Source organism: Anser anser (assembly GCF_964211835.1).
Source record: "Anser anser genome assembly, chromosome: 7".
NCBI lineage: Eukaryota > Metazoa > Chordata > Aves > Anseriformes > Anatidae > Anser > Anser anser.
Genome location: NC_139727.1, coordinates 18,833,432 through 18,859,206, shown reverse-complemented (window position 1 = coordinate 18,859,206; position 25,775 = coordinate 18,833,432). Strand labels below are relative to the sequence as shown.

General features: G+C 39.5%; 1 protein-coding gene across 30 annotated transcripts in view; it reads right to left on the bottom strand.

The window, feature by feature from the left end:
• Positions 1-25,775, bottom strand: part of PCDH15 (protocadherin related 15) — a 535,558-nt gene that overhangs the window by 125,717 nt on the left and 384,066 nt on the right. For all 30 annotated transcript variants that reach the window (XM_083844291.1, XM_083844317.1, XM_083844318.1 and 27 more), the window contains one exon: positions 13,730-13,858. In XM_083844291.1, the coding sequence (XP_083700417.1) occupies positions 13,730-13,858 (129 nt within the window). The remainder of the gene's footprint in view (positions 1-13,729; positions 13,859-25,775) is intronic.

The following is a 25,775-nucleotide window of genomic DNA, read 5'->3' as shown; positions in this document are numbered from 1 at the left end:
TGGGTTAGACACAAACCCTAAGCTTCATAAACCTTAACTGCAATACATGCATTAGGTCAGTCCTCATATTTAGGCTCTACATTAAGCCAAAACCATTTAACAGCAATTAAATTGATGCTAACTGACCAAGAGCAAACAGAGTTTAAAATAAAAACTGAATACACACACTAAACAAAGTTAATCCTTAACACTACTATCACTGGAAATTATGAAATCAGACCAGGCAATTTTTTACTTTTATTATTAACATTAACGCACTTAAGTACAGTTTAAAATAGAGAAACATATAAAAAGACCTCTGGAAAAACAGCACACTTTGCAACTTGGCTCCTAAAAACATGACTATTTACATTTAAACTCATTTGTGTACATCCTTGGGCATTAACGTATTTTTCACATTGTGCAGGACTGATTTGTTTCCCTATATATTATCAAATCCAATTAAGTTAGCTGTTGGATGACTTTTTCTAAAACAGTGACATCTGAAGTGTATAAGAAAGGAGCTCCTCCTTCCATGTGAAAATCATCTCCTGGAGCCTCTCAGAGACTGTGGGCACGAGCTCCGTGGAGAAGTCTTTGAAGGAATTGCGGGTGGCACTGTGCTGCCTGTTCCTGCTTGCAGTTGCAGCTTTATATCGAGATGGATGACTTGAATCATCCATATTTCATAACCATGCTCGACACTACCACAGAGAAGCTCTGTTACCAATGGGTTCCAGGTGACACACAGCTGGCCTTTCAGAAAGTCCTGCTTTAAACATCAGCCCTGCTTGAACTTACCTATACCCATAAAAAAAAAAAAAATAACCTAGTAATATCCCAATAGATTTAATACAATTTGATCCTTCTCCAAGTATACTTAACAGAGGCGGAGGAAAGGGGGCCAGCAATAATTAAAGAGGGAAATATAAGAAATAACAGATCCCATGACAGGACGACGATGCCACCGCATTGCAGGCACTGGAGGTGGTGAGAGTTTCCTCCACCACCACTAACGGCTGAGAGGATGAGGGCGAGCGTGCTGCATGCACTGCCTCCTCCGCCTCTGGCGCACGGTACCACACAGAGGGGAAGGCCTGCACATGGCCACCCACTGGATACGAGTGAGCATAAACAAACAATCCAGCTACAAAGCTGCATGGAGGTACACTATCTGCATAACCAGACAAAGACTCAAATGAGGAGAGGAAAGCTGTTTGGGGTGTCCGTGTCCTCGCTGGGCACCCCTTCTTTTCATGATGCAGAGGTTGTCCGCTCCCCCAGCCTGCACACAGCTGGCTTGGACCGCAGCAAGTCACAGGGTTGTTCCAGATCAGACCAAGTTTAGTCGTCCTGGGTTATGACAATATTCCTGGCTCTGACTGCACTTCCATTCAGAGACATTGCAGGTATGAATCCAGGCTTCATGGGCAAAACTGGCCACGCCAGTCTTTCTGGAAAGAGCAGGATTTTACAGAGAGTACCCATGTAAAGCACCGAGCTCCACAAGCTGAGCCACAACACACTACAAACTCAGACAACGAATCTCTCCCTGACGTTTTGACTCTGCCATCTGCTCCCATCTTTGCTAACCAGTGCTTTCTGCAGCTGTTCCCCAAATCTATTTGCTAGGAAGTATGAACGGATCTCAGCCCTGGGATCTCCAGTGGCTCCACAACCAGCTCCCTTGTCTCTTCGCAGCTGTAACAATGCAATACAAATCACAGGTAGCATTTTTCTCTGGGCTACACCAACAACCTTAATCTTTTTTTTTTTTTTTTTTTTAATTAGGTAAGGTCCAGTAGGAGTAATAAAAAACAAGGCAAACGCTAAACATAAAACTGGTCAGATTTCTTTCTATTCCCCATAGCACAGTATCTTTCTCACCCTAGCCTCCAAACCCCAACATACCTGATTTCATGGTGATAAAAACAATCTTATGAAATGAGAACAGTGTATGTGTAGAACACATCCTCCTCCCCCCCCCGTCTGTCTAGGGAATATCACTCCTCACCACAGCAGGATGTCAAGAGCAGACAACCAAATAAGGAACCTATTCACTCCTGCCTTGTTTCCCTGCTAGAAAAAGAAGTTGGTTGCATCCACCCCTAGTCCAAGTCCTCCATCCCCTCATCCCTACAGCTGTCAAAGGGAAGAACAGTACCTGTTCACATGCCCTTGGAGGCAGAGCTGGGTGACAAGCAAGAGAGAGCCTGAAGCACTCTCAGCTACCACACAAACACTCTGGTAGCACTTGAGTTCCTACCCCAAAATCTACCGACACAGTCTGCTGTTTGATCCCTTGCAACCACATGCAAGACAGGCCTGGTAAATTTAGACAGGAAACGAAGCTTATTTTGCTATTCTGGGTAAAAGAAATATTGGGAATCATCCCTTTATACGCTCACGGGTTTTTCCCCTGGTCTTATTCCAAGTGGTTCAACTAGCTGGTAGGCAAACATACCACGCTAGTGTTACCCAACAGAAGACTTTAGGAATTCGCTTAAGTCACTGTGGCCTGACCAGAAGGGATTTTGTTGGGATAGAGGAGTCTCCTTCACAAAGATCCAAGGCAATTTGTTTTTGTGAGAGCACCTGCAGAAGTATAAAATACTTAGAAAAAAGAAAATAACAGAGCTTACTGGCTCCTCTTGCGAATGCCCATGACAAGAGATGCAGGAAGATGAGACAAATTTCAATCTCTTCTATCTCTTTATGTTCATTTAGAGACAGGGAAAACATGCTCCTTGGAAGAGTCTCTAGTAACTGCTGCTGCTGTTCAGTAAATTTTCAGATCCACAGGACTAATCTCATTTCCATCTTTCACAGGACTACCTTATGAAGTACTGCATGGTAAAACAATCCTATAAACCCAGGAGTATAAAAGAATCATTACTTTATTTCCCAGAAAATATATCCCATGTTTGCTGGAGACAGCACAATTTACAAGATGATAACCTTTATCTGCTGCGGTAAGTCTGAATTGGCATTACCAACCATGCTTCAATATTACTGAGCCAACCTCACGAATATGAACCAATAGTGTTCCAGGGTAACAAATTATCTTCCTCCATTGCAGCTTGAAAATACAATACAAAATACAAGCTGTTGAAAAACAGCTTGAAAAATACAATTCTGGGAGATCTGAATTACCGAAATATCTCTTAAAGGATCATTAATTCTGAAATATAATGACAAATGCTTAAATGTTGATATTAATTATATCATTATCATTCTTTTCAAAAGAAACCTCCTACTAATATCCACAACTCTTGCTCACAACAGGTAGCAATGGGATTTAAGCAGGTTAATTGAGGATTTACACTTGAACTGCTGGAGCTGGAAAACAGCAAAATAAGGCAGAGTTGCTACTCATATTTGTCTATATAGTTGAGGCAAACATGACAGGTATCCCCTCATTCACGTTGAAAGCTGAAATACTTCTTTGGGACCACTCTTCTGCCAATCCCACCTCCCCCAGATTAAATTTTCCTGCAGGTCTTCTTCAGGGACAGAAGTTCCCCATCATCCCTACCCATCCCAACAGAACCTCTGGCTGGCAGTCAGTATTCCAGCAAATACCGCAGCTCCAGGGAGGGATAGAAATTGTGCTGGAGGATACAAAGGGTGCTATCAGTGGGAGTTGGGCTATTGTTTTCATGGAAGATAATAGGATTTTTTTTTATTATGGGTTTAAAAGATTCCCAACCCCTTTGCTTGTGTCAAATAGCAAATCAAGTGTTGGTGGGAGTGCTAAATTGGATTTTGTAAATGTTTTTCAGGGAGATTACTGTTTGTGCTCATAGGACAAAATTAACATCTCCCAGATGCAGTAAGAGGCCACAACTATTTGAAACATTTCTGGCTTGGTATTAATTTAAAAATATCTTAAGTAGGGAAAATTAGTCACTCCAGAAAGCTTGGCATTTTTCTTCCTTGTAATTCAGAAGGCTTTTCCTCTTTCATTTCTTTTTGCCTGCTTTTACACATTCTTTCACTTTCCTATTTCATTCATTAAGTGCTCTAAGCAAAGGAAAAGATTAGAAGGAACCAACAGTTTTGAAAGATTTCTGTCAGCTGAACTCAAGATAACGTCAAAACAAGTAACAAAACATAGAAACACTTTTGTCTTCCCAGTGTTGTTAGTATTTTCTCACATATTCCTCTCATGCTTCAGGCAATTAGATTAATAAATCATGCTCCTAAACATACATGCTATCACTGTATGCCCATTACAGATAGCTGTAATACTCCCTGGCAGACCAAAAACCTACAAGAGTTTATTTCTGTGAAGCTTTCTACAAAATTGATATTTTAATTGCTCTATTCCTATAAATCAGATTTATTTATTTTTTAAACAGACTTGCAGGATTGAAAGACCGCTGGTTTTGTACAAGTTTTAGATAAGAAATGATGTAATGCCTTCACTCTGTGTTCATGCTCAATCAAACGTATACATAGAGCTCTAACTTACTTGATTTTGCTATGTAAGTTCTGATATGCCACAAAACTTAATATTAGACCACAAAACAACACAGATGCTTAGTTACAATGTGTGACAAATCTTAAATGTTCTGAATTATTGCCCTGCACAAACTGACTTGATGAAGAAAGATGATATAAAGAATATACAATAATATGGGATGTTGTAGTATCAAGTGGCAGATTCAGTGGTCTGTCACTGGCAGTGGCAGCCCAATTGGGTTTAGCTGGTCTAAAAAAAAGTGAGGAAGCAAAATAAAACTCATAGGTATTACCCTCAAATTTTGCTAATCTTTAAATTTCAAAGCAACACTTCCTTCTTTAGAAGAATAAACTAATGCCCCCTCACCCCTTAGAGACTTTTGAAAAACACTAGAGGTTTTGGCATATCCTCCAAGAACCTTTCTATAAAAATCAAAATTATCTTATTGGACTACCAAGTCATCATCCCTACCAACTTATCCTTTTTTCACAACTATATTTAGATTTACTAGGGTTAAGATACCACATGGTAAATTTTCTAATACAGACATATTTTAGCCATTATACAAGATGGGAGAACCTTTGATAATTACTTTCATTGTCAATGTTAATTCCAGTGCATCTGGAGGGTTAGTTTGGAAACCAATTAAATGTGACTCTAAATAAAACTGCATAATAAGAACAGTTAAACACTACAATCAAATATAAATTAAAGTAAATGAAAATCAGAAAGCCCATGACTGCAAAAGCATGATTTAATGGACTGGTGAACCTCCTACAAAAATTAATCACATTGTAACACTGAAACATAGACAGGCTTTCTTTGGCTGGCATGCAACCAGCTCCGAAACTTAAGAGACTTGCACTGTCTGTTTTAACTTGAAAGATGAGTAGAATTTTTTTTTTTCATGAGGAGTGTGTTATTTGGCAATGATATGATCAAGCAATTCAGGGATTAATCAATGAATAGACACGGTAGCAAAAATAAAAACCAAAAGCTAATTCACAGATTAAATCTATTGTTTCAAATCTCCACATTTAGCTGGGCTCCCATGGAGTTCTCTAACGTGTTAATGCACTGTGAAGTTATTTTTGTCATTTCTCCAGACTGCTGGCTCTCTTTATGTCACTGCCTAATTAGAGAACACCAGATCTGAGCTGGGTCACAGCAGCAAACATTTGGATTTGAAACCACTCATCTTACCATTCAGACTCTTGTTTTTGTTCTGTATTCTCTTGTTCACTTAAGATTACTTAAAGGAAATTCATTTTCTTCTATCAATTAGAAATATCAAGGCCATGAACTCTGAATATTACAAAAAAAGCACACCTGACACGTATCTCAAGAAAACTCTTCAACTTGTCCTTCTACCAGGCAGTCTTCAGAAAGAAAACACTAATCTAGTCACAGAAAAAAACACCTAGAAATAAAAACCACAGCCAAAAGTTAGTAGGCCCAGAATAAACTATTCTAATTTGTAAGCTCAGGAAAACCATAGTTTCCTACCCCAGTGACAGAAATCTGAACAATCAAATCCAAACAGACAGAATTGGCCATCAAAACACTAAATGGTCATGTAGTAGGGATGGGAAAACACTGACTCAGATGATCTACTATAGCATCAGGCTGAACAGAGATAGGTGAAAGGCTTAGAACAACAGACTGGTGTAAGGAAGACAAAAATAGGAATTCCTTTTAATACAGAAATGCTCAGGCTCTCAGCAATAAACTGCACATGAAGATGGTTGAAATGCTTCTCTGATGACAAGCATCAAGATTTGCACCGCATTAAACCACAACTGTTACCACTCTGATGACAAAGATGCAAATTGATGTACAAGTATAACATCAGAAATAGGAATCATAGAATCATCGTAGAATGGCTTGGGTTGGAAGGGACCTCAAAGACCATCTGGTTCCAACCACCCTGCCATGGGCAGGGACACCACCCACTAGATCAGGTTTGCCAGGGCCCCATCCAGCCTGGCCTTGAACACCTCCAGGGATGGGGCACGCACAGCTTCTCTGGGCAACCTATGCCAGTGGCAGTGAAAGCCACTTAGTTTAAAAAGTCACCCCAGTTTCCATACATTATAGGCAGTAAAGAGCTATTTGAGCGTGGCTGCAGCCACACACAGTGAAATAACTTACAGGTATTATACAATCCCCTGGGGGTGTGAGCAGAAAGCAGCTAATCCCGGCCTAGCACTGCTGGTCTGAGATGGCAAAAATTTCACAGATGTATGACTGCATCTATTTCTTCTCATGATACAGGTTTGGACTTGAAACCGTGATACCCAACTTGCTTTAGAAGGTGGAAGGAATTTTATAACAGATGAAAATACAAATAGAAGCACATGTGACAAAGACAAGGGCTTTACCAAAGGCTGCCTCATCGTTTCTTCTCACCATTTAAGCAGAGATGCAGTGTTTATAAATAATCATGACAATTATAAAGTTGGGGAGACTGTAAAAGGGCAAAGAAAGATAAAGCTATGTTAAAATATACAATGAATACTATTTATGCAAGTTTCTCCACTTCTCGTTCTCTCTTACATTTCCTCCCTTCCGTGTTAGAAAGAACCTCTTCCCCAAGAGCTATCATCCCGAGGAAAGTCAAGCAGCACACATAACATTTAGCTTAAACCAGAAACAAATTCCAGCACCTCTTCTGTACACAACTACAAGCAGCATTCAGCCCAGCTGACTTGAGCATGCCCTATCATGCATGCGCAAAAAATCCCAGACAGACTCTCTAGATGCTGTGATTCAGAGAAGCTGCAATCCTTTCACCCTGATCAAGTAGTTGATCAAGGTTGACGAACCTGACGTGGGGTGGGCAAGAGGAAGAATAAAAGCACTTGAGCACATACATGCATGCCCTACTGGAAATACCCTCCCCTCTACATGTCTTATCCGAAACATCCCACATGGAACTGAAAGCCTGTACCTCACCAGTGTCACTCGGAGAATTCAAATGAGATGGTGTTGAAGGTCTTATTAAAGGTCTCTCTAATCAACCACAGAAACAACTTTCTTAATAAGCATGCAATAAAATGATATGACAAAGGACCCAGCAAAATGACCTTGTGGTGATCCTACTATTTGTAAAAAGCTACACAGCCGTTACAGAAATGAGCACAAAGAGAAGCTCACGAATAACAGTGTACAAGCTCTTTTGCACTGGAAAGTAGCAGCTCATACCTACACATGCAGACACTGCGTAGTCATACCTCTAAATGGATATATGCTAGTCATATAGATGCACACATTGCAACCAAATACAAGTCTCCATTTCTGCTGGTTGTGGTTCATCTGCCATGCTATAACTCTCAAATCTTAAATTCTGATGCATTTCTGATTTTAATTCTGATGCATTCTGATTTTATTTCTCATTTTAAGATCTTACCTGTTCATATTCCTTTTTATATGTACCAGATGAATTTAAAAGATGTTGTAAGGCAAAGTATAATACAGTTAGCAGTGGTCATGGATTCACTCTGGATATTTGAGATTTACTTCAGAGGCCTTGATTCTACTCTTCTCTTCCCCAAAGGCTTAATTTTTTAGCTTCATAGATGGTCCTCTCCTGCCAATAATTCTCCTTTCTTTTTTTTTTTTTTTTTCTGGTCTTGTACTTTTTCTCCTTTTTTCCACCTCTAATTTTTCTGCACTTGTCTAAAAGTACAGGAGCCCTGAGATTTTAATTTCAGAAGCTGGTACTTATAATACAGGTGTGGTGTTATCCACAGTGCAGTTTATATATGCTACAATGTAGAAAGTCATACTCTGTTCTATGAGCTTTCGTGCAGAAAGCAATGACAATGGTGATTTAAGTAAAATGAGATTTCTTTCTGTGCTTTTTACAACAAAATCTTGTAGTGTAATACCTCATCGGCATTTGAAGCAGTTTTCCTATATCCAGAGACACAGGACAATTTAGATGTAAGGGATCTCCAGAGGTCATTTAGTCCAATACAATAAGCCTTACTGACATCTGTGAAATTTAACCTGGGCTTTAAATCGTGAGACTTGCAGGTTTTACCACCTTGTGAATTTAAGTAGAAATAGACATTTGTAAGAATTCACTAATATTCACAGACAGAAAACTCTGTTAGGAAATTGGCATTGTAATTACATTCCGTTAGCATTCAAAAATGATTGCTGCTTCTTTAAACAACACATTTAAAACACTTCCATACCACTGAAAGAGAAAGTGTCTAGAAATCTGTAGACTGGTGCCACACAGGCTGTTTCAGTCACACCTATTTGCCTTAGAGTTGCCCTGTTCTGAAGTGGACAGACGTTACTCAATACTGGATGCAGGTAGTAGTTCACGCTTATTAAATAGAAAATCAAAATATTTCCACTTTACAGTAGAATTAAGGAAAGTTCTCCAAAGCTCATCTTTCCAGTAAGCAAAATAGCTCCATCCTAAAGAGCAACTTGCTTATTTTTTCAGAATTTCTCATTTAAAAATAAGAAGCAGATGATAAGAGATATTACACACATTGTGTGCAAACAGCTTTCATTATTGAAGCCTATTTATACTGCCTTCATATTAGGGAAAATCTAAGGTCTAGTGATACGTGAGCATCTGATGAAGGGTTGGGCTGTTCACTGCCATGTGATTATTTACCCATGTTTTCCTTCTCATCTCCCTTCATGTCCCTATATCTCCTAGATCATGCAGGGAATTTCAAAAAATGATCAATCACACAAATTTCTTCCTACAATTAATAATCAATAGGAAAGGGAGGTTAAAGAAACTGGGCAAACTTAAAAAAGCAGATAAATGGAAACTTCAGTCAAGGGTGGTTTGGGGACTGTTTTCTCTCCTGGGCCCCATCAGGCCTTATGGGCCCCAACAGCTTGTTATTTAACCACAGATTGCATTTTAAAGTTCTGTAACAAACTCTGCAGAACCGTGTTTCACTTAACAAGAATGCAAATGCGTTTGCACATGTTGCAGCCAATACACTGATTCTCACCTATATTTCATTCCACTTTTCCACCTCCCATGTACCTGATGTGGTATTGACAAACAGTACCCTGCATAATGCCGATCATTCAGATGCTGGATCTCCTGCAGGACCTCAAGCTATTTCCGACTGCAACAGACGATAAGGTGCCTGAATTTTTAAGCTTCTGGTGTGAAGCTTTTGGTTTCCTGTTGGTCCTCTGTAGAGAACTTCATTCAGCAATTCTTCTCCTGTCTTGTTGGGAGATCCCAATGATCAGACATGAAAGAACGGTAGGGAATCTAATACACCTCTGACTGCTCTCATTTAGACAACACTGTATAAAATAAAAGGGATTTGAAATACTTTCACTACACTGTCAGCCTTATCCTTCCTAGCTTTTGTTCTTTTAATCTTCAGTGTGCTCCTCAAATCCCCACAGGCAGCACTCCTGTGCAAGCGCCTCCACGGACTTCAGCTGGCATACAAAGAGCCACTGGAGCGACAGAGCGCGAGAGCACTTCAGCGTTAATACTGCCTCCAGCACGTAATGAGCCTTCCCCTCTACCACCAGAAATCTTTTCGTTGCCTTTGTTCCATCTCCCCAGGGGAAACAAATTCCCAAGTATTACCTAAGCCCTTATGGGAATCCCTTTTCAAGTCCAACTTTCCCACTTAAAACAAAATAGAGCACAGAATGCACAGAATTCTATCGTCTGCAGCAGGAATCATATATGGGAGCATTCGACTTAATTGTTTTGCGTCCTAAATCACTTACATACTTACCTGTATCATAGGAGAGAGGACAAAAGGAGGGTATAAATGTCATACATTACTTTTTTTTTCTTTTTAGAAAAACAGCTGAGCAGATAAGAGACAAAATTTTGCAGTCTTGGGAGAGGATAGAGAGAAAGTCTAATACAAAAAATCCAGAACTGGAAAAAGAAATTACAACAGCTTTTCACATGTTATACGGACTATTTCTAACATTTTAATAATACATGCTGAATAAATTTGTTACACTTTTACCTTTCTTGTAATTGACATCATAGAATATATCCCCAAATTTACCTGCATTATGGTCATGTCAACTGGCAATTAAAGTAACAGTAGCTGCTGCTAATAATCAATCTGGAAAAAAAAAAAAAAGACTTCTGGGAATCTTCTAAGAAGAAAATAATGGATTTTACTAGAAAATATGTTCTGGATCACACTGCTCCCTGATCCCCTGCAGCGTCTGCACTGCTCAACACTGCAGTCCACTAAACTGGTCCTTACCTTGCTAATACGATTACAAAGATACTACGCTACTTGGTAAAGCCAAGGTAAGCAACTTCCACTGGTCTCCCAGCATCCACAGAGCCAGCGATCCCATCCCAAAGTCACCAGTTCATCAGGTATGATTTGCCCATCCATAATCCATCCTGGCTGTTCCCATTCACCTTCTTATTGTCCACTTGCTTGGAAATGGCTTCCAGCAGGCTCTGCTATCTTCCTAGAGACCCATGCCAGGCTCACCAGCTTGGAGTTACCTGAATCTTCCTTCCTGTCATCCCCAAAGATGAGTGTGATGTTTGCTTTTTCCCAGTTGTAAGGAACCACACTCCTGGGCACCTTTTAAAGATGACAAATAAGCACTCCTGCAGCAATACCAGTTAACATGAGCACCTTTGGATGCATCTCATCCGCTCCCATTATGTCTGGCTTATTTTCCTACGCAGCCCGTAACTTCATCTTTGTCTAGGATGAAGGTAATCCTTTCCTCCTCCAGACTGACACTGGGCTCAGGTAGCCGAGAGTCCCCATAGCTTACCAGTAAAAAAACCTGAGGCACCAAAGTTGTGGAGCACCTTTTCCGTAACCCTCACCACCAGGTCCTCTACCTCAATGAGCAGTGGGGCCCACACCTTTAATCTTAAGCCAAAAATATCTTGCTGTGGTTTTCCTCATGTAAAATGGGAAGTACACATTCAAAAGGGAAAGAGACCCCACAAAACCTGTTTATTTTTTATTTAATCTGTATCAGTGCTTACTATGGTGGATTTCAGCTGTTTGAAATGAATATAATAGAGGAGATTCTGAAAAGGAGGCTTGTCAGTCAAGCAGCTTAATTCTTAGCATTGAAAACACAACAGATAGTAAGTACTACCTTCTTTTACCAAGCTATTTTCATTTAAAATAGGCATTTATATTTTAACTACATTACAGCTTCTGTACAAAACACATTCCCATAGAAACCTCTCCCACACCTACTGTGGTTCTAATGTCCTATGAAGGACAACAACGGTAACAAAAGCTGCTTTGTTGTTTAAAGACGACTCTCCCTAAACAACAACACAGCTACGTCTAAAGGCTAATCATCCTCACTTCAGTAATTTCACTGAGTCCAAAAAATAATTCCAAATGCCCAAATCGCTCCGTTCTATACTATTTGCATGAATATGAAACATTAGAATCTACATCCCATCTGTATCTGCAGCACAAAGAGAAAGCTTCTTCCATCCAGAGGCTGACAATTAGGACTGGTGATAAACATGAGAATAAATGATATAGCGAGTTTCTTTCATTCCACAAGAAGGAATAAGCTATCAAAAGGTTTCATTAAATATTTTCATTTCAACACAACTTAGAAATTATGCTAATTTATTAGAGAGAGGTTCTGTTGTAATGGCATATTTTCTTTTATAATTCCATCTAAACTAAAAACAAAGCCGATACAGTGTTTTTAAAGATTATTGCACCTTGAGGGCACCAAGAAAAACACAACATGGATTTTAAAGATATTTGGTACTGATTTAAAACATTGAGTCCATATGTTTTAGGATAAATGATAAATGACTACATAAGATGAATAATGACAAAAATAGATTTATGGAAACAGATTTAAGCACAGGGATCTTAATTTCTACACATGCAAGAATTCAAAACAGTCTTTGACAGGACTGATATTTCAGTTCAGCATAACAAAAGCAGGAAATCTCTAGTGCTCATCAGTGTTGAGGAAAGTTGCTTCTCTTTAAAATTACACGTGAGCTTGGACAACTTCACAGTAGTACCTACTTTAATGGTACCAGGTCACACAGCAAGCAGAGCATAGACATGCAGAACCTCCTCAGTATAAGTACAAGTGAGACTGTATTGAAGGAGCCTAAAACCATAACATATAACTTGAATGAAATCAAACTTCATGAGTAAGTAACAAAAGCAGAAGGAAAGGCAAACCCATCCCAAAGAAGCAATTTTTCAACATATAAATACCAGGAAACAAGTGAAGTCAAGTTCACTCAAAAAAGAATACAAAATTAACAAGCAGCATGATACTTGAGAAACACTTGTGGATACCTTACTGAATAATATAAATTTGGAAAGAAATGTGGTTATTATTGTTATATGCCTTTGCCCCTTTCAATGCTACCCGAAATGTCTTCTATCTGACCGTATTGTTAAGACAGCAGTTAAGGTATTCTTAAGACAGCTCCTGTTTTCTAATGACACAGTTGCTATTGGGAAGAAAGGCAGATGGTTGTGCCAAAATCCCTGAAAAACCTTGCTTCCAAATTCATCTTGTGCTTACAGCTCACATTAATCCAGCCTTTATGCTAACCCCTCACTGAGGGAAATATGAAACACTTGACATTCAACTACAAGTTCAAAACACCAATTCATACTTTCTTTCACCTGCCATTAGGAAAAACTGACTCTGCCAAAAAGATGATGCATGTTTCACGTGACTGAATCTGCAATGGGTAGTCCAGAAGACCTACACATGCTGTAAAAATTTACACAGCTTCAAATCACTTAAATTAACAATACCCAAAAGCATAATCTATTTTTACAACACCTAATGAATTATTACGGTCAACGCATTAACTATTTTCCTCTTTGATACTATAGAAATTTTCTACGTAGGACAATCTTCCATACATACACATAATTTATTCAGTATATTATAGAAATGTTGTAAAAAAATAATCAGTAACAGTATAAAAATGTGGCGACAATATTGTAACACTGTAAATCTGTTATAAGCAAGCTTTTACAGTGGTGTGCATCTACAAAACCAGTCTTCTGATTAGCTTTTTTTAAATGAAAAAGCCTTTTTGACCTATTAAGCATGAAGATGAACATTAATTCTGTATTTCAAAGCCCAGGAAATTACTTTAACTTTTAACATAAATATGTCTGACGATAGAGGGTTTGTGTTTAAACTTCAGACATTTTGATGCAACTTTGTGTAAGGTATAACTATCTTAGTCTCTTTCCTAATAGTCTGGACAGATTAGGTAATAAAATAAACAATTTAACTCTGCAGTTAATAACTTACCCTTACTTGACCAACAAAAGCATTGGCTTCCTCTTCCTGTACAGACAGGTTTTTAGGTAGAAACATATCAAAAATTGGTCCATTGTCATTTACATCCGTCACCACTATATTAACAGTAGCAGTTGAAGTCTGCAGAGAAAGATAAAATTATGAATAATTACCTTTACTTTACAATTTCACAGATGACAACTGACTAGCAACTTTACTGCTGTGTATTAGATCTACCTAGTACAGAAACACAAGTAAACAGATAATCTTTTTTTTTGGCATGTTTTTGTGAAACAGGAAGCATTATTCCCTTGAAGAGTTTATTTTTTGCCTTATAAGAAAAGGAAGGAAAACAGGCTAGAGACTGACTACTGTATTAGAGATGCATAAAATACATCAGATGTGTTTTGTCTAAAGTGATATTTTAAGGGTTTCAGGATCTTTAATTCTGGGGTGGGGAACCTAAAAATATCAAAATTTGCCAGGACCTTGGAAAGAAATTAGTTATTTTACTAATCAATGTATACTACTGTGATGATTAGCTTAGTTGAGTAGTCAGCCTCTTAGTTGGCACAGTCATGCTACCACAGCTCCGTGGTGAGTTCATCTGACTGTAGCTCACAGATCTCTATCATCCTTCATCCACATCAGGCTGACATGCTGTAAAGCATTAGCACATCAGCTATAATACAAAGAGAGGTGCCTAATGGAAACAGTGTAATTAACTACATTTTAAACTCATACATTTAAACAAAATGTGTCTGTGCTTCCTACTGAAATTTCCTAAGCAACTTCAAGAAATTGGAGTGTGAAACACTTTGTTGGCAGATCTTCACAGCCTGAGTTAGATCCCTTTTCAGCAGTCCTATACAGTATTTCGGTCACAAAACAACAGTATTTTAAATAAATTCAGGAGCTGCTAAAACCTTTGCTACCAGAGATGCTTTTACTCCACATATTCAGATCTAGCATAGCAGCAAGTTATCATTATGAACTGTAGTTTCAGTTTATCACCAATTTTGGCTGTAATAGTAATTAAGGTAAAAACTAACAATATCTACCTCATGCAGTTGGTTATTTTGGAATATAGCTAAGCATCAAAGTCTCTTTCTTCTCTGTTTCTCAACTTTAACTGTTTTGCATTGAGGCAAAATACCTCAGTTTGAGCTTCATGAATTTATACATTGTGGCAACAACACAACCAAGACTTTGCTTTATACTCTATAAATACCAAAGAGTTCCAGCTAATAATACACATTTTTGTGACCTGTGACAGAGGCTGTAAAGAGAAGGAATGAACAGCCCTCGTCATCCACCAGGGAAAAGAGAAGCACTACGGCGCAAAAACCACGGTAAGCAAATTGGAATTATACACCAGGAAAACCTTTCACTGCAAGAACAGAGAAACGCTGGCACAAGCAGTGCAGGGAGGCTCCGTCCCCAGGAGCAGGACACATCTGTCACGCCCAGCAGCAGTGATGGCTGATGCCGTGGAGGAGCACTGACGGGCAGGCTAACCTGGTGTTGGAACCCCGCGTTGTTAGTCTGACAGGGCTTCTTCCAGTGCTTTATTCAGTTCACATACAAACAGAATCATTGTATTCGACAAACGCAGCCTGGTAGCCAAGTTTGTTAAGGGAAACAGATGATGGAAACACAGGCATGAAGCCTAACACTGATGCCATACTACTGCGGATTGCTAGTAATGGTTTCCCGGACTGTTATGTACTGTTCCCCCAGTGACAGTAATATTTGTAACAATGTCTATGCTGCAGCCACTGCTACTGTGAATTGCAGTGTAAAATCAAGCAGAGGAGATTAAATCAGCTTTCCTGTGCTGTACGTAGATGCCTACTGATACTGAGCTACCCTCACGCCAAGCTACATCGGATGAAATGTGTATGGCATTACCGTTCAGGTAACTTCACGGTGCAGACCTAACTGCTGAGAAGTACCCTCCTTGAGGCACAAGGCTAACCAACCTGTTAAAAACCTCACAGGTTCCATAATCTTAAAGAAAACCCTTAACTGCCCTGCCCCCTTAAAAAGCAAACACAACCACAACAAAAGCCCAAACATAAGTCTAGAAACACTCCTCTCTGCATCTTTTCAATGTACGTGCAGGCAGAGGAAAACACACCTCTGAGAAAAGGAGATGTGATGTTTGTTTGAAAGAACGTATCTGTTGGCTGCCCAAGGAATTGAGTTGCTATCATTTCTTCTATCCACCGGGCTGCATCAAAATATGAATAAAATACAATCTAGAAAAACTTACGCCTAATTGTTTTGGAAGTACTTTGTTCCCCTCTCCAAACTTCTATCCTAAATCTGAATATACTGTTTATTTTCAAATCCTCATATTGAGGCTTGTTCCATCTGGAACCTCACGGTTTCAGAGCAAGAGGGACAGAACCATTTTTTCATCGTTACCTGCATTCTTTTTGCTGTGGCAGGCAAAAGGCAATACAAGAATGCCTACTGCTCCCCCATCTGAAATAAATATGCCCTTTCATTTCGGTTTGCCACTGACAATACAAGCTGCATTCTGTTTTCCTAATCCAATAATCAGAAATGGGTGTTGAATGAACTTGCAATGAAATTAAATATATTTTGAATATGGCATAGTTTCAGATAGCTGCTTAGGAGAGAGAGCCCATTCATAAACCCAAATTGCTAAGACTGATGCTACCATTTTAACATTCTTTCCAGGAACCCTGACAGCTATAGAGCTCACGGCCATCTCTGGAGTCTATCTTTTCTGAAACATCTTCTGGTGCAGTACCTCCTTCATGCAGACCTACACCTTCGCTGGTCCCTACAAGTAAATGTCCATAATATATACAGAATATCATTATTTTTATAAAGGGCCAGGCTCCTAGTATTTGCCACAGAGGAAAAGCATGCAGATTAGCACTCGCGAAGGACAACTCCTGTACTCAAACCTACTCACTGTCTTAATAGTACCTGGTCATGCTTTCATTGCTGTGTTGCCAGGTCAATCTGATAACTTACTCTCTGCAGGAGTGATCCTGTAACAAGTCAAACTCCTTCACCTTCCAAATCCTCAGATTTGGCAAGCAGCCCAGTCACTGGTATTGGAGTCAGCTGTCTCTCTACCACGGCAATACACGTGGCTGTTGTTTGCAAAAAGGCCTTTGTACTTCACTGAGGTGCTACCTGTGTGAGCAGGCTTCCTTACCAATCCTGGCTACTGGCACAGCAAAGAGCAGAGCCCAAACAAACACAGGTGGCACGAATAGTAACCACGCACAATGCAGCTCTTCCGGAGAGAGCTTCTCTATAGTTTCTTGCACAGAGCCAAATGCAGAAAACAGACCCGTTCCACAATAAGCATCATCTAATAACAACTTAATACTTAAATAGTAACTAACAGAGAATATTCTGAAACAGCAAAAGATGCATTCAGGCTGGCTTCTTATATCAGTTTGCATTCAGTTATTTGTTAATTGTTGCTGAAACTGCCATTCCTATATTCAGTGTATATAAGGAAAATGTACTTTGCCATTCGTGCATCATTGTCAACACAAAACACACTCCCGAACATTTGCTCTGATGATGTGGAACGTGCATCGAACATAAATCAATCTTCCTAAGCTAACTTCATTCTACAGAATAGAGGATAATAAAAACTCTTAGATTTAATAAACTGGGAGAACTATGGCATGGAAAACATTGGCTTAATAAAGTACTTCTCCTTTTGAAAAAGATTTCTTTTCCATTGAAGAGAATTTTAATGGGCTATATCTGATAATCTGTGGTATGTTTACTCCTGACAACACTGAATCAACCCACGGCAGCTCTCAGAACAGCTGCCAGAACACGCTTTTGCATCTGATAACTTCTGAATCAAGTGCTGAAAGCAAAATTATTGCTGCGATTTACTTACAGGTTTAACTTCTGCACATAAGTGCATGTCAATGGATGTGTGGAGGCTCACATTTATTTCAGATAAACACAGCAACACGTTATGGGGAACTCTTACGAACACCTCTCCCGAAGGACAGCGTTTTTCTAAACCCAAGTTACTCTCTGCTCTGGAAGCATGCTATTATTAATAATACGATCCTGTTGTATTACTTTATATCTTGAACAAAAAAAGGGACTTTTCTTCCCTTCGAGTATTCTTGAAACCCAGTCATAGCATTATCAGAAATGTAGAGCTTACTGAAATGCTGGTATAAATCTAGAAGGGGTCATTTGAGTAAGTGCCAAAGGAGACTCGGATTTCCCCTAGGAGAAGATAGAGAAATAGGAAGGCTAAGCTCTGCTTAACACAACCTTGATTTTAAGATCTTCTTTGACATCTTTATCAAGGACCAAGATGAGATGACGATGATCACTCTGAAGTTTGCAGGTGACACCACACTGAGGGAGTGGCAATACAGAAAACAGTCAAATTGCAAGGAGAGGATCAGACTGAATATAAGGCATACCTTTACCCCATGAGGACAAAAATGACATCTTTTCAGTGTGATAAAGGAAGTGTTTTCTATATGGTATTGCAAGAGCAAAAGCAACTGCTTTGCTCTTGTTTGTCTTCGCAATGTAGACAGGTACTGTTTGTCTTTGCAATGTAGACAGCATTCCCTAAATAAGACCACAAAGGATCTCATTTTTGATGCCTTTATATTATTTGACAGGGTTTACCTGAGAAATGCAAAACCAACTACCACCCTTCATATGCAGAAGTCAGGCTGAAGGGTTCCTTGAGTTATTCTATAATATATAGTTATTCTGCAATGTAGAATATGGCATTTTATTGGAGAAGAGAGGAGATTCCAGGTCAGACTAAACCCCCAGGGCAAGAAAGGAGTGCAAAGATTAAAGAGTACTTGCTTAGCTTAGTTTTACAAGAAAAACGGAAAGTTTGCAGCATTTTGTAAGAAGGGAGAGAAGTAGACAGTAGAAGAGATGTGAAATTGTTCCCAATGCTTCTGTTATCCAAGGATTTAGTATTTTTCAAATTGATTACAGCTCTTTTACTTATCTTAAGAATCCTACCTTACCTGCTTGCCAATGCTGCCATAGAAGACAGCACTCCACCTATTACTGAGCATCAAAGTTAAACTCAAAAAAGTAGTATCATCGCAAAGCAGTAATATTTTATTGAGATATCAACTGGGAAAATTATTTTATAATATTTTATGTTCATCCTATGCTTTCAAGAGTATTTGTAGTAAAATGACCATTTCAAACATATTCACATTTTTCTGTTAGTCACAATTTAGCTAATTATCAAACGTGGATCAATTCAGTGGCAAGATCGCCAAGAGAATTATTCATAACAAGCTCCGGGTTAGCAGCAGCAATGCCTCTGTGTTCTCTTCTTTTACTTCATTAACAAGAAACTTGGAACTGAGAAAGAATATGGGGAACACTCCAAGACTTTTCTTGCTATTTTATCCTAATTCTGGAAACATGCCTTATCCCTCTGATGGAATAAGCCAATCTTTTACACGAAGCAGTAGTCGGTTGACTACCTTTATTTCTTTAAGATGCGTAGAGCAGCAGTTCTGCCATTACCATCAGAACTGCAATAATCAAAGATATATAAAAAAAAAAATCAACAGTTCTGTATCCACGTTAGATGGCTCCACAGTTTTGCTTATGCTCACTGCAAGCTACAGCTTCAGACTGACATGCTGTTTAGCCATTCTTACACAAGTTGAAAAAATCATAGTGCCTTATTCGGAACTGCAGCGTGGAGCAGCACTGATAACATCATGATCATCTGCCCTGTGTATAATGTAAAAAGTCAACACCACCTCTGAAATCACATTGACTAAATAATTATTGCTTTAGAGTTATGTTTGTTCAGGGCTAGCCCTAACCTCTTCTCAGTCTGTCACTGGAACCAAAAATAACAAAGCAAGTACACTGCGGGTCACATCCTTCTCAACAGCAGCCAAGGTAACCACTTGGCACATCAGCCAATGCGGGAGGACACCAGGGTACTGAATACATGCTTTGGGGATAAGGAGCATGCTGCAGAGAGGATAAAAGTAAACACGCTGAGAAAGGGTTACTGTACTTCGTATGGAGCTCAGTTGCCTGCATCGTCACAGAAGCCTATCATTTCTTATCACCATTTTCAACTGCAGGTGGCTGTGGCTGCCTGAGATCGCTCTCAGTGCCACGTAAACTGTGCTTCGTTTTCTATGCAAGCAGTGTAACTTCTGCCAAGGCAGCCTAGTGCAGACAGAGATGGGGATGCTTTTGTCACAAGTCATCACATCAAAATCTTAAGGCGGTAACGATGAGCACCAGCAGCTATGAGAGCAATGTATACCTTTGAGTATCAAAGAAGCAAAATTTGTATTGAGAGAAAGACAAGTTCCAATCGGGTGCCCATTTACTTTTGCAAAGCCAGCTTTCTTGTCTTGTTAGTTGGGAAAAAGGACAGCTGTACTACACATCTCAGAGCCTCAACATGTAAGAAAAACATTAATTTCTCTTCATTCACCAGTTCTTATACTTCAAAAGTGCAGCAACATATCTGGAACCTACATCCCAGCTCCCATAACCTACATGTGGCAGACTAAACTGAAGGCAATGCTTGGAATTACCATCAGCAATGAAGATATTTACTTGCAAAGCTTGGGAAAAATTAATAGATGATGTAAATATATTTGAAAAAATCAGTTGCAGCTAGAATCTTTTAAATCGCCCTCACAACGCATTGCTCATTACACTTTTTGTAATGAAAGCAAATAGTAATCAAATTTCTTATGGAATTAGGAAAAGCTGCAGTGTTTTCCAGAGGACCTTAAACGAAACAGTAAGACAGGAGCCTCTCAAGAAACAGAGTTGTTTTGCTAAGCTCTTCAGATATGCTTAATTGCAACTTCAAGTCTTTAAACAAACTTGAGTGGTTCCCCAAAGTAATGACAGAGAGACCTAATTCACAAGTGGTTTTGTAGATCGACTGAATGGGGCCTCCTCACACAAGTACCAAGTTAATACAGGTAAGGACAAATTTGGCTGTTTTTAAAACTGGCCTTTTCTAAAAAAAATATTTGTCAAGTGTGGTTTGGAAAGCAGTTTTGAAGTTAGTACTGGAAATTCATGCATGGCAAAAAGTAGTACAGCTTCATACCAGGCAGCTCCTATTTATTATTGAAGTGAACTGTGTTTACTTCTGTTTTGTAATAAGCCTAAGTCAAACTAAAGACCATCAGCTGCAATTTATAGCTTTCTTAGGGCCAATAAAATAGTTCTTACATTGCTTAGCAAAGAATTATATATAAGTGTAACATTTACATAGCCTCCACAAATATCTTATGTCCTAAGTACACCAGACCCCGATAAATGTTACGGATGATAAATCTGAAGGAAATTTCGCTTGTGACTTAGTGTACGCTGCCATTTAAATGGAGATTGGAAATTGATGAGAGCATTCTTTGCCTTGGAGAGGAAACATTCTCAGCTCTGATGTCAAGCAAGTTTATTAATTTAGACAAACTCTAAGACAAATGCTATCATCTCTAGATATAAGTAGTTTGCAAATAATACGATCTGAGGAAAAGCCCAGGGCCTTATTTGATCAAAAAAAGAAACTGTAAATAATGATTCTGATTTACATATCAGGACTTATCTATATTAAATTCAAGAGAACTGCACTTAAATTATGATATTCAAAATAATAGCCATTCCCTACACGGCAGGAGAAACAGCTGCTCAGATCTTAAGTTACTGGGAGCAATAAGAACCAGAATAAAATATACAAGAAATGTTTAATAACAGGCAAATTGCTATGGCATCCACGTTCAGTGCTCCACGAGTGTGGCAGCCTGAAGAATGACACTGCTAATAGGACTCCAATAATTATTGGTAATGGAGGATGACAATGGAGTGCCAACGACGAAAAATTGATGGGTAAATAGGACAGGCCAACAACTGACAATGGAGTCAGAGCTCCAGACCTCTGTGCCTTACTGTGGAACAGGAAGAGCACTGACTTGCTGTCCAAGCAGCTGAAAAGCATCTCGATATCACAGGAATGAAATACTTCTGTGCCTATGAGATGAAACAGCAGTGGCTGGTAGCTTATATCACAAGCTATATATGCACAGGGTAAATGACCCAAATTTAGAGCCTACTGTGTGCTGCATCCACAGTACCCAAGATAGTTAGAGGTTAATGTACAGATTAGGCTACATTTGTTGTGCAGGCTGGCAGGGACAAAGCTGTGGAAAACCTGGGCTACACCTTAACTAAGAGTGCCGGATTCAGCATCTTGATCACAAAAGCGTAAAGCTACAGCACCTCTATCAATACCTTTAGATCATAAAACCAAACCTGACAACTTCTAAACAGGGGAGAAACATGAGGTGTTGTAGCCTTCAGCTGCAATTCTCCCAGCTTCCTTGCACAAGTTATTTATTTACTTAAAAGGAGACTTCACTGTTGCTGAAACTTGGTGCAGAACTGTTTCTCACCTTAAAATAATGAAAGTCATATTTGAAGACAGAATTACAATCAGCACAAAATCTTTGATGGAAAACTGTCAATCTACTTCATGAGGGTTATTTAAATCACCCCTTCCCTGTCAGCATTTGAAATGAAAACCTTTATAGGGAATATAATCCACACAATGCAAGGAGAGAAGCTGTACAAACACTGGAAGTTTGGGAGTCTCCTAAAGCTTGCTCAAAGACAGCTGTTACATCATAAAAACATGCTGATGGTCAGGGAGAAACCTTTTCTCCTAGAAGAGGAAATCTGGCCAGGCAAATTCTTCATTTGTAAACTGAAAATTACAGATCAGAAAAAAAAAATAAGGCTGCCTGATATGAAGCACATAACTTGTCAGGAAAATAGTAACAGGCAGTGTTTTTTTTAGTTACAATATATATTGTTAATATTAAAGCCATTTGAAGGGGAGTTCTTTAGGGGAGGAGATACAGAATTATCTGTTTATTGTTCCTTTTCATGTATTTAAGAAGTATTAATTCCCACTGCTCCAAAAGATAAAAATAAATGTGCTACATCAAGGTAATACTAAAGTTCCACAATACAAATGGATTCCATTGATTTTTTTATTGTTTTGCAATCATGTTTTACTGATTACAGAAATGTCAGTTTAGTAGAAACCTTTTTAAATACTTGCATATACAAGCCTTTGTGTATATAAAATCTCTTCAATGAGTATTTACTGTAAGAGCTGTGCATCCTTTTTTCTTAATAGATAATGGAACTGATATGAAGCAGATACAGCTAATACAGCAGTAACAGAAAATTTACTGTAATTAACTCTCAGTATGCTATTCAAGTAGTAACACTCTGCCTAAATTACCTTCATCTAGTGCTACCTGTTGGTTCCAAGCAATGTAATTATTTCAAGCGTCAGGGGAGATGGATGCTCTAAATTATTAGTGATCTTCTCAGATGACTGAAATACCCAAGTATAACCTCCATGATGAAACACACACTGCACTGAAATAAGGCTGCTTATGTTTCACTCTGTGACTGAAAGCCCACTTGAAATGTCTGCTCTGATCCAGAAGAAGCAGCGAGGAGGAACATCGCTTGGTGTCTGCACCATCCACACCAACGCGCCGCGGGGTCCTGGCAGAGCACAGCTCTGCCTACGATCTAGGGCACAACAGCTTTTATTCCATTTTCAGTTACAGCCTGTGGCAATGATTTAGCTACATCACGATCTGAACAAACACTAGTTTTCAACGGCTGGTCCTCCTGAGGGCATTGCTGTGGCCAAGAGACTTACTGTGACCATGAACGTCTGACCATGAACACCACCACCCTCGTGCATGCTGCAGCCAGCAGTATGTTTGCCAAGTAGCTCAAATCTAAGTCCCGTTGATTTAAGCTCCTGTACTGACTACAGCTCAAACACACACATATCTTAGCTGGTGCTTTTGTCTCCTCTCAAAACATGGCCCCCAAACAGTTTTGTCAACAGCGCTAAAATGATTCCAAATTTTTTGTGAACCATTCACTGCAGAGGAAATGGGCACAGGCTGAAAGTAACAGGCAAAACCTTGGCTTTCAGAGAAACACCCCCAGAGCACGGCCGCCTCTCCTCTTCGCCACCCAGCGCAGCAATGCCTGTTACCTGAATAGCACCACCCGGACAGAGAAGCTTCTGCTAGGCTTCCAAAATGCTTCAATGACCTGGGGGTTAAGACACACTCTGGGAAAAGAGGGTAAGTGAGGATGCGTCTTCTCTGGCCTACTGGAGAATCTCAACCCTGACCAGTATTTCCTGGGTATCACAGAGCAAGTGTGACACTGGACAGACGTTGATTTGTTGCTAAAAAGGAAGGCTAGGGGTGCCTGGGAGGCTGGGAACACCCTCTGGATGGCTGACAGTTTTTAATACCTGATTACCAGCTCCTAACTGGCTTTGTGAACTAGCCACTGAGCTGTCCTGTTTTGCCAGCATTTGGGCAGTTAAAATCAAGCAAGAAGGGGTTTCTGAAGTGCTGGGTAAATATTTTCATGACTGGACATTTGTATTTGGGGGTTTGAGTTCTGCTTAAATCTCACAATGGACAGTTAAACAATACAGCAGAGCTTCCTGTATTATATATAAATGATCTAACATATACACACTTGTGCAAGCCAAAAATAAATAGCACAGAAGACTTTCTTTCTCCAAACACAAGTCATTCATACGTTTTATTTCTAGCTTCTCCCTCTGAAATGTGAAGACATGAATTCTTGCCTTGAAACCCATCCAAACACACCACAGTTTGCGAAAATGATTTTAGCTTGACATTTTTTTCATTCACCTGTCATTCTTCTACCTTCAACAACTATGCCTCATTGCTAAGGAAAATAAAAATATTTTCCTGACTACTCAACTAATGCATACTTAATTGTTTGTTGCACTGTATTGTTAACAGCGACAGGTAGTGGGTTGTGTTATTCCAAGGTCAGAGAAAAACCACAATTAACGTTAATGCTCTAGGTCGTAAGTCAGAGCAACAATAACTTAGGAAGCATAGTCGAGCATTTTAAACACTCGAGAGCATTATAAGGCATGCGAAAGTGATGCAATGGTGTCAGCCAGGCCACGTACGGCTAAATGGAAAGTCATATTGCTTTGTGAAGGCATAAGTAGGTCTGCATTAATTCTGATGGAATAAGCAGTCCCCAAAAGTCCAAAGGTGTTAACATGATTGTCAGAACACAACATTAAGCAGCTAAATAAACCTTGAGGCTCAGAATACAGAAACCTCACTACTCAGTGTCGTAAAAACATTGTTATAAGTCTCTTAGACCCTTTATTAATGAGACAGAAAAAGAAGTGAGGGGAGAAAAAAATCACCAAAAAGTTAAGGTGTGTAGAGCACAGAATTTTCATGTGAATAACTGCATTTAACAGACTTCACAATGACGATGGGAAGAGCTCGCTTGGCACAGAGAACATGGGGTACAAAAAGGAGGGCTGATACCATACTGCATACTAGTTCAATACCATATGCGGTTTACACTGCAGACATGAGCTGGCAGGGCACACAGAGCTGGCCTGGCTTGGTTGAAGCTGCAGGAGGAAGAGTTTGAGCCCTGCAAGATCAGGAATCCAATAATCTGCGGGGTTAAAAAGCCAGAAAGCCAGAGGCTGGTACCACTGTGGTGAGAGGAATGGCTGCATGCTGTGACATGGAAAGGCACCTGGAGAAAATGCTGGTCCTCGAGAGAGTGGTGCTGGGGCTGCTGTACCTCAAGGACAATTGTGATCCTTGGTGGAAAGTCTCCTGCTGCCCCCACGTGCTGCCCTCCAAACTATCAGAGACACCAGAAGCAGGAAAAAAAAAAGATCCATCTCCAAGGAGACACCATGGTTTTCTGATATAAACTAGTTAAAAAGAAAAGGTCCTCCATGACATTTCACTGACATTGAAATCCACGGCCTTAGCAAGAACAGTTTGCCATGATAACAGCTAGGAAATTTAAATGAATCCCTGACCCGGGAGGAACCTTTCTAGCAGTAGAGTACATCCAAAAGAGTTGGAAATCAAAAAACCGTGCAAAGACGCAAGGAAACCTTGCAATTTAGCCAAAAACGCTA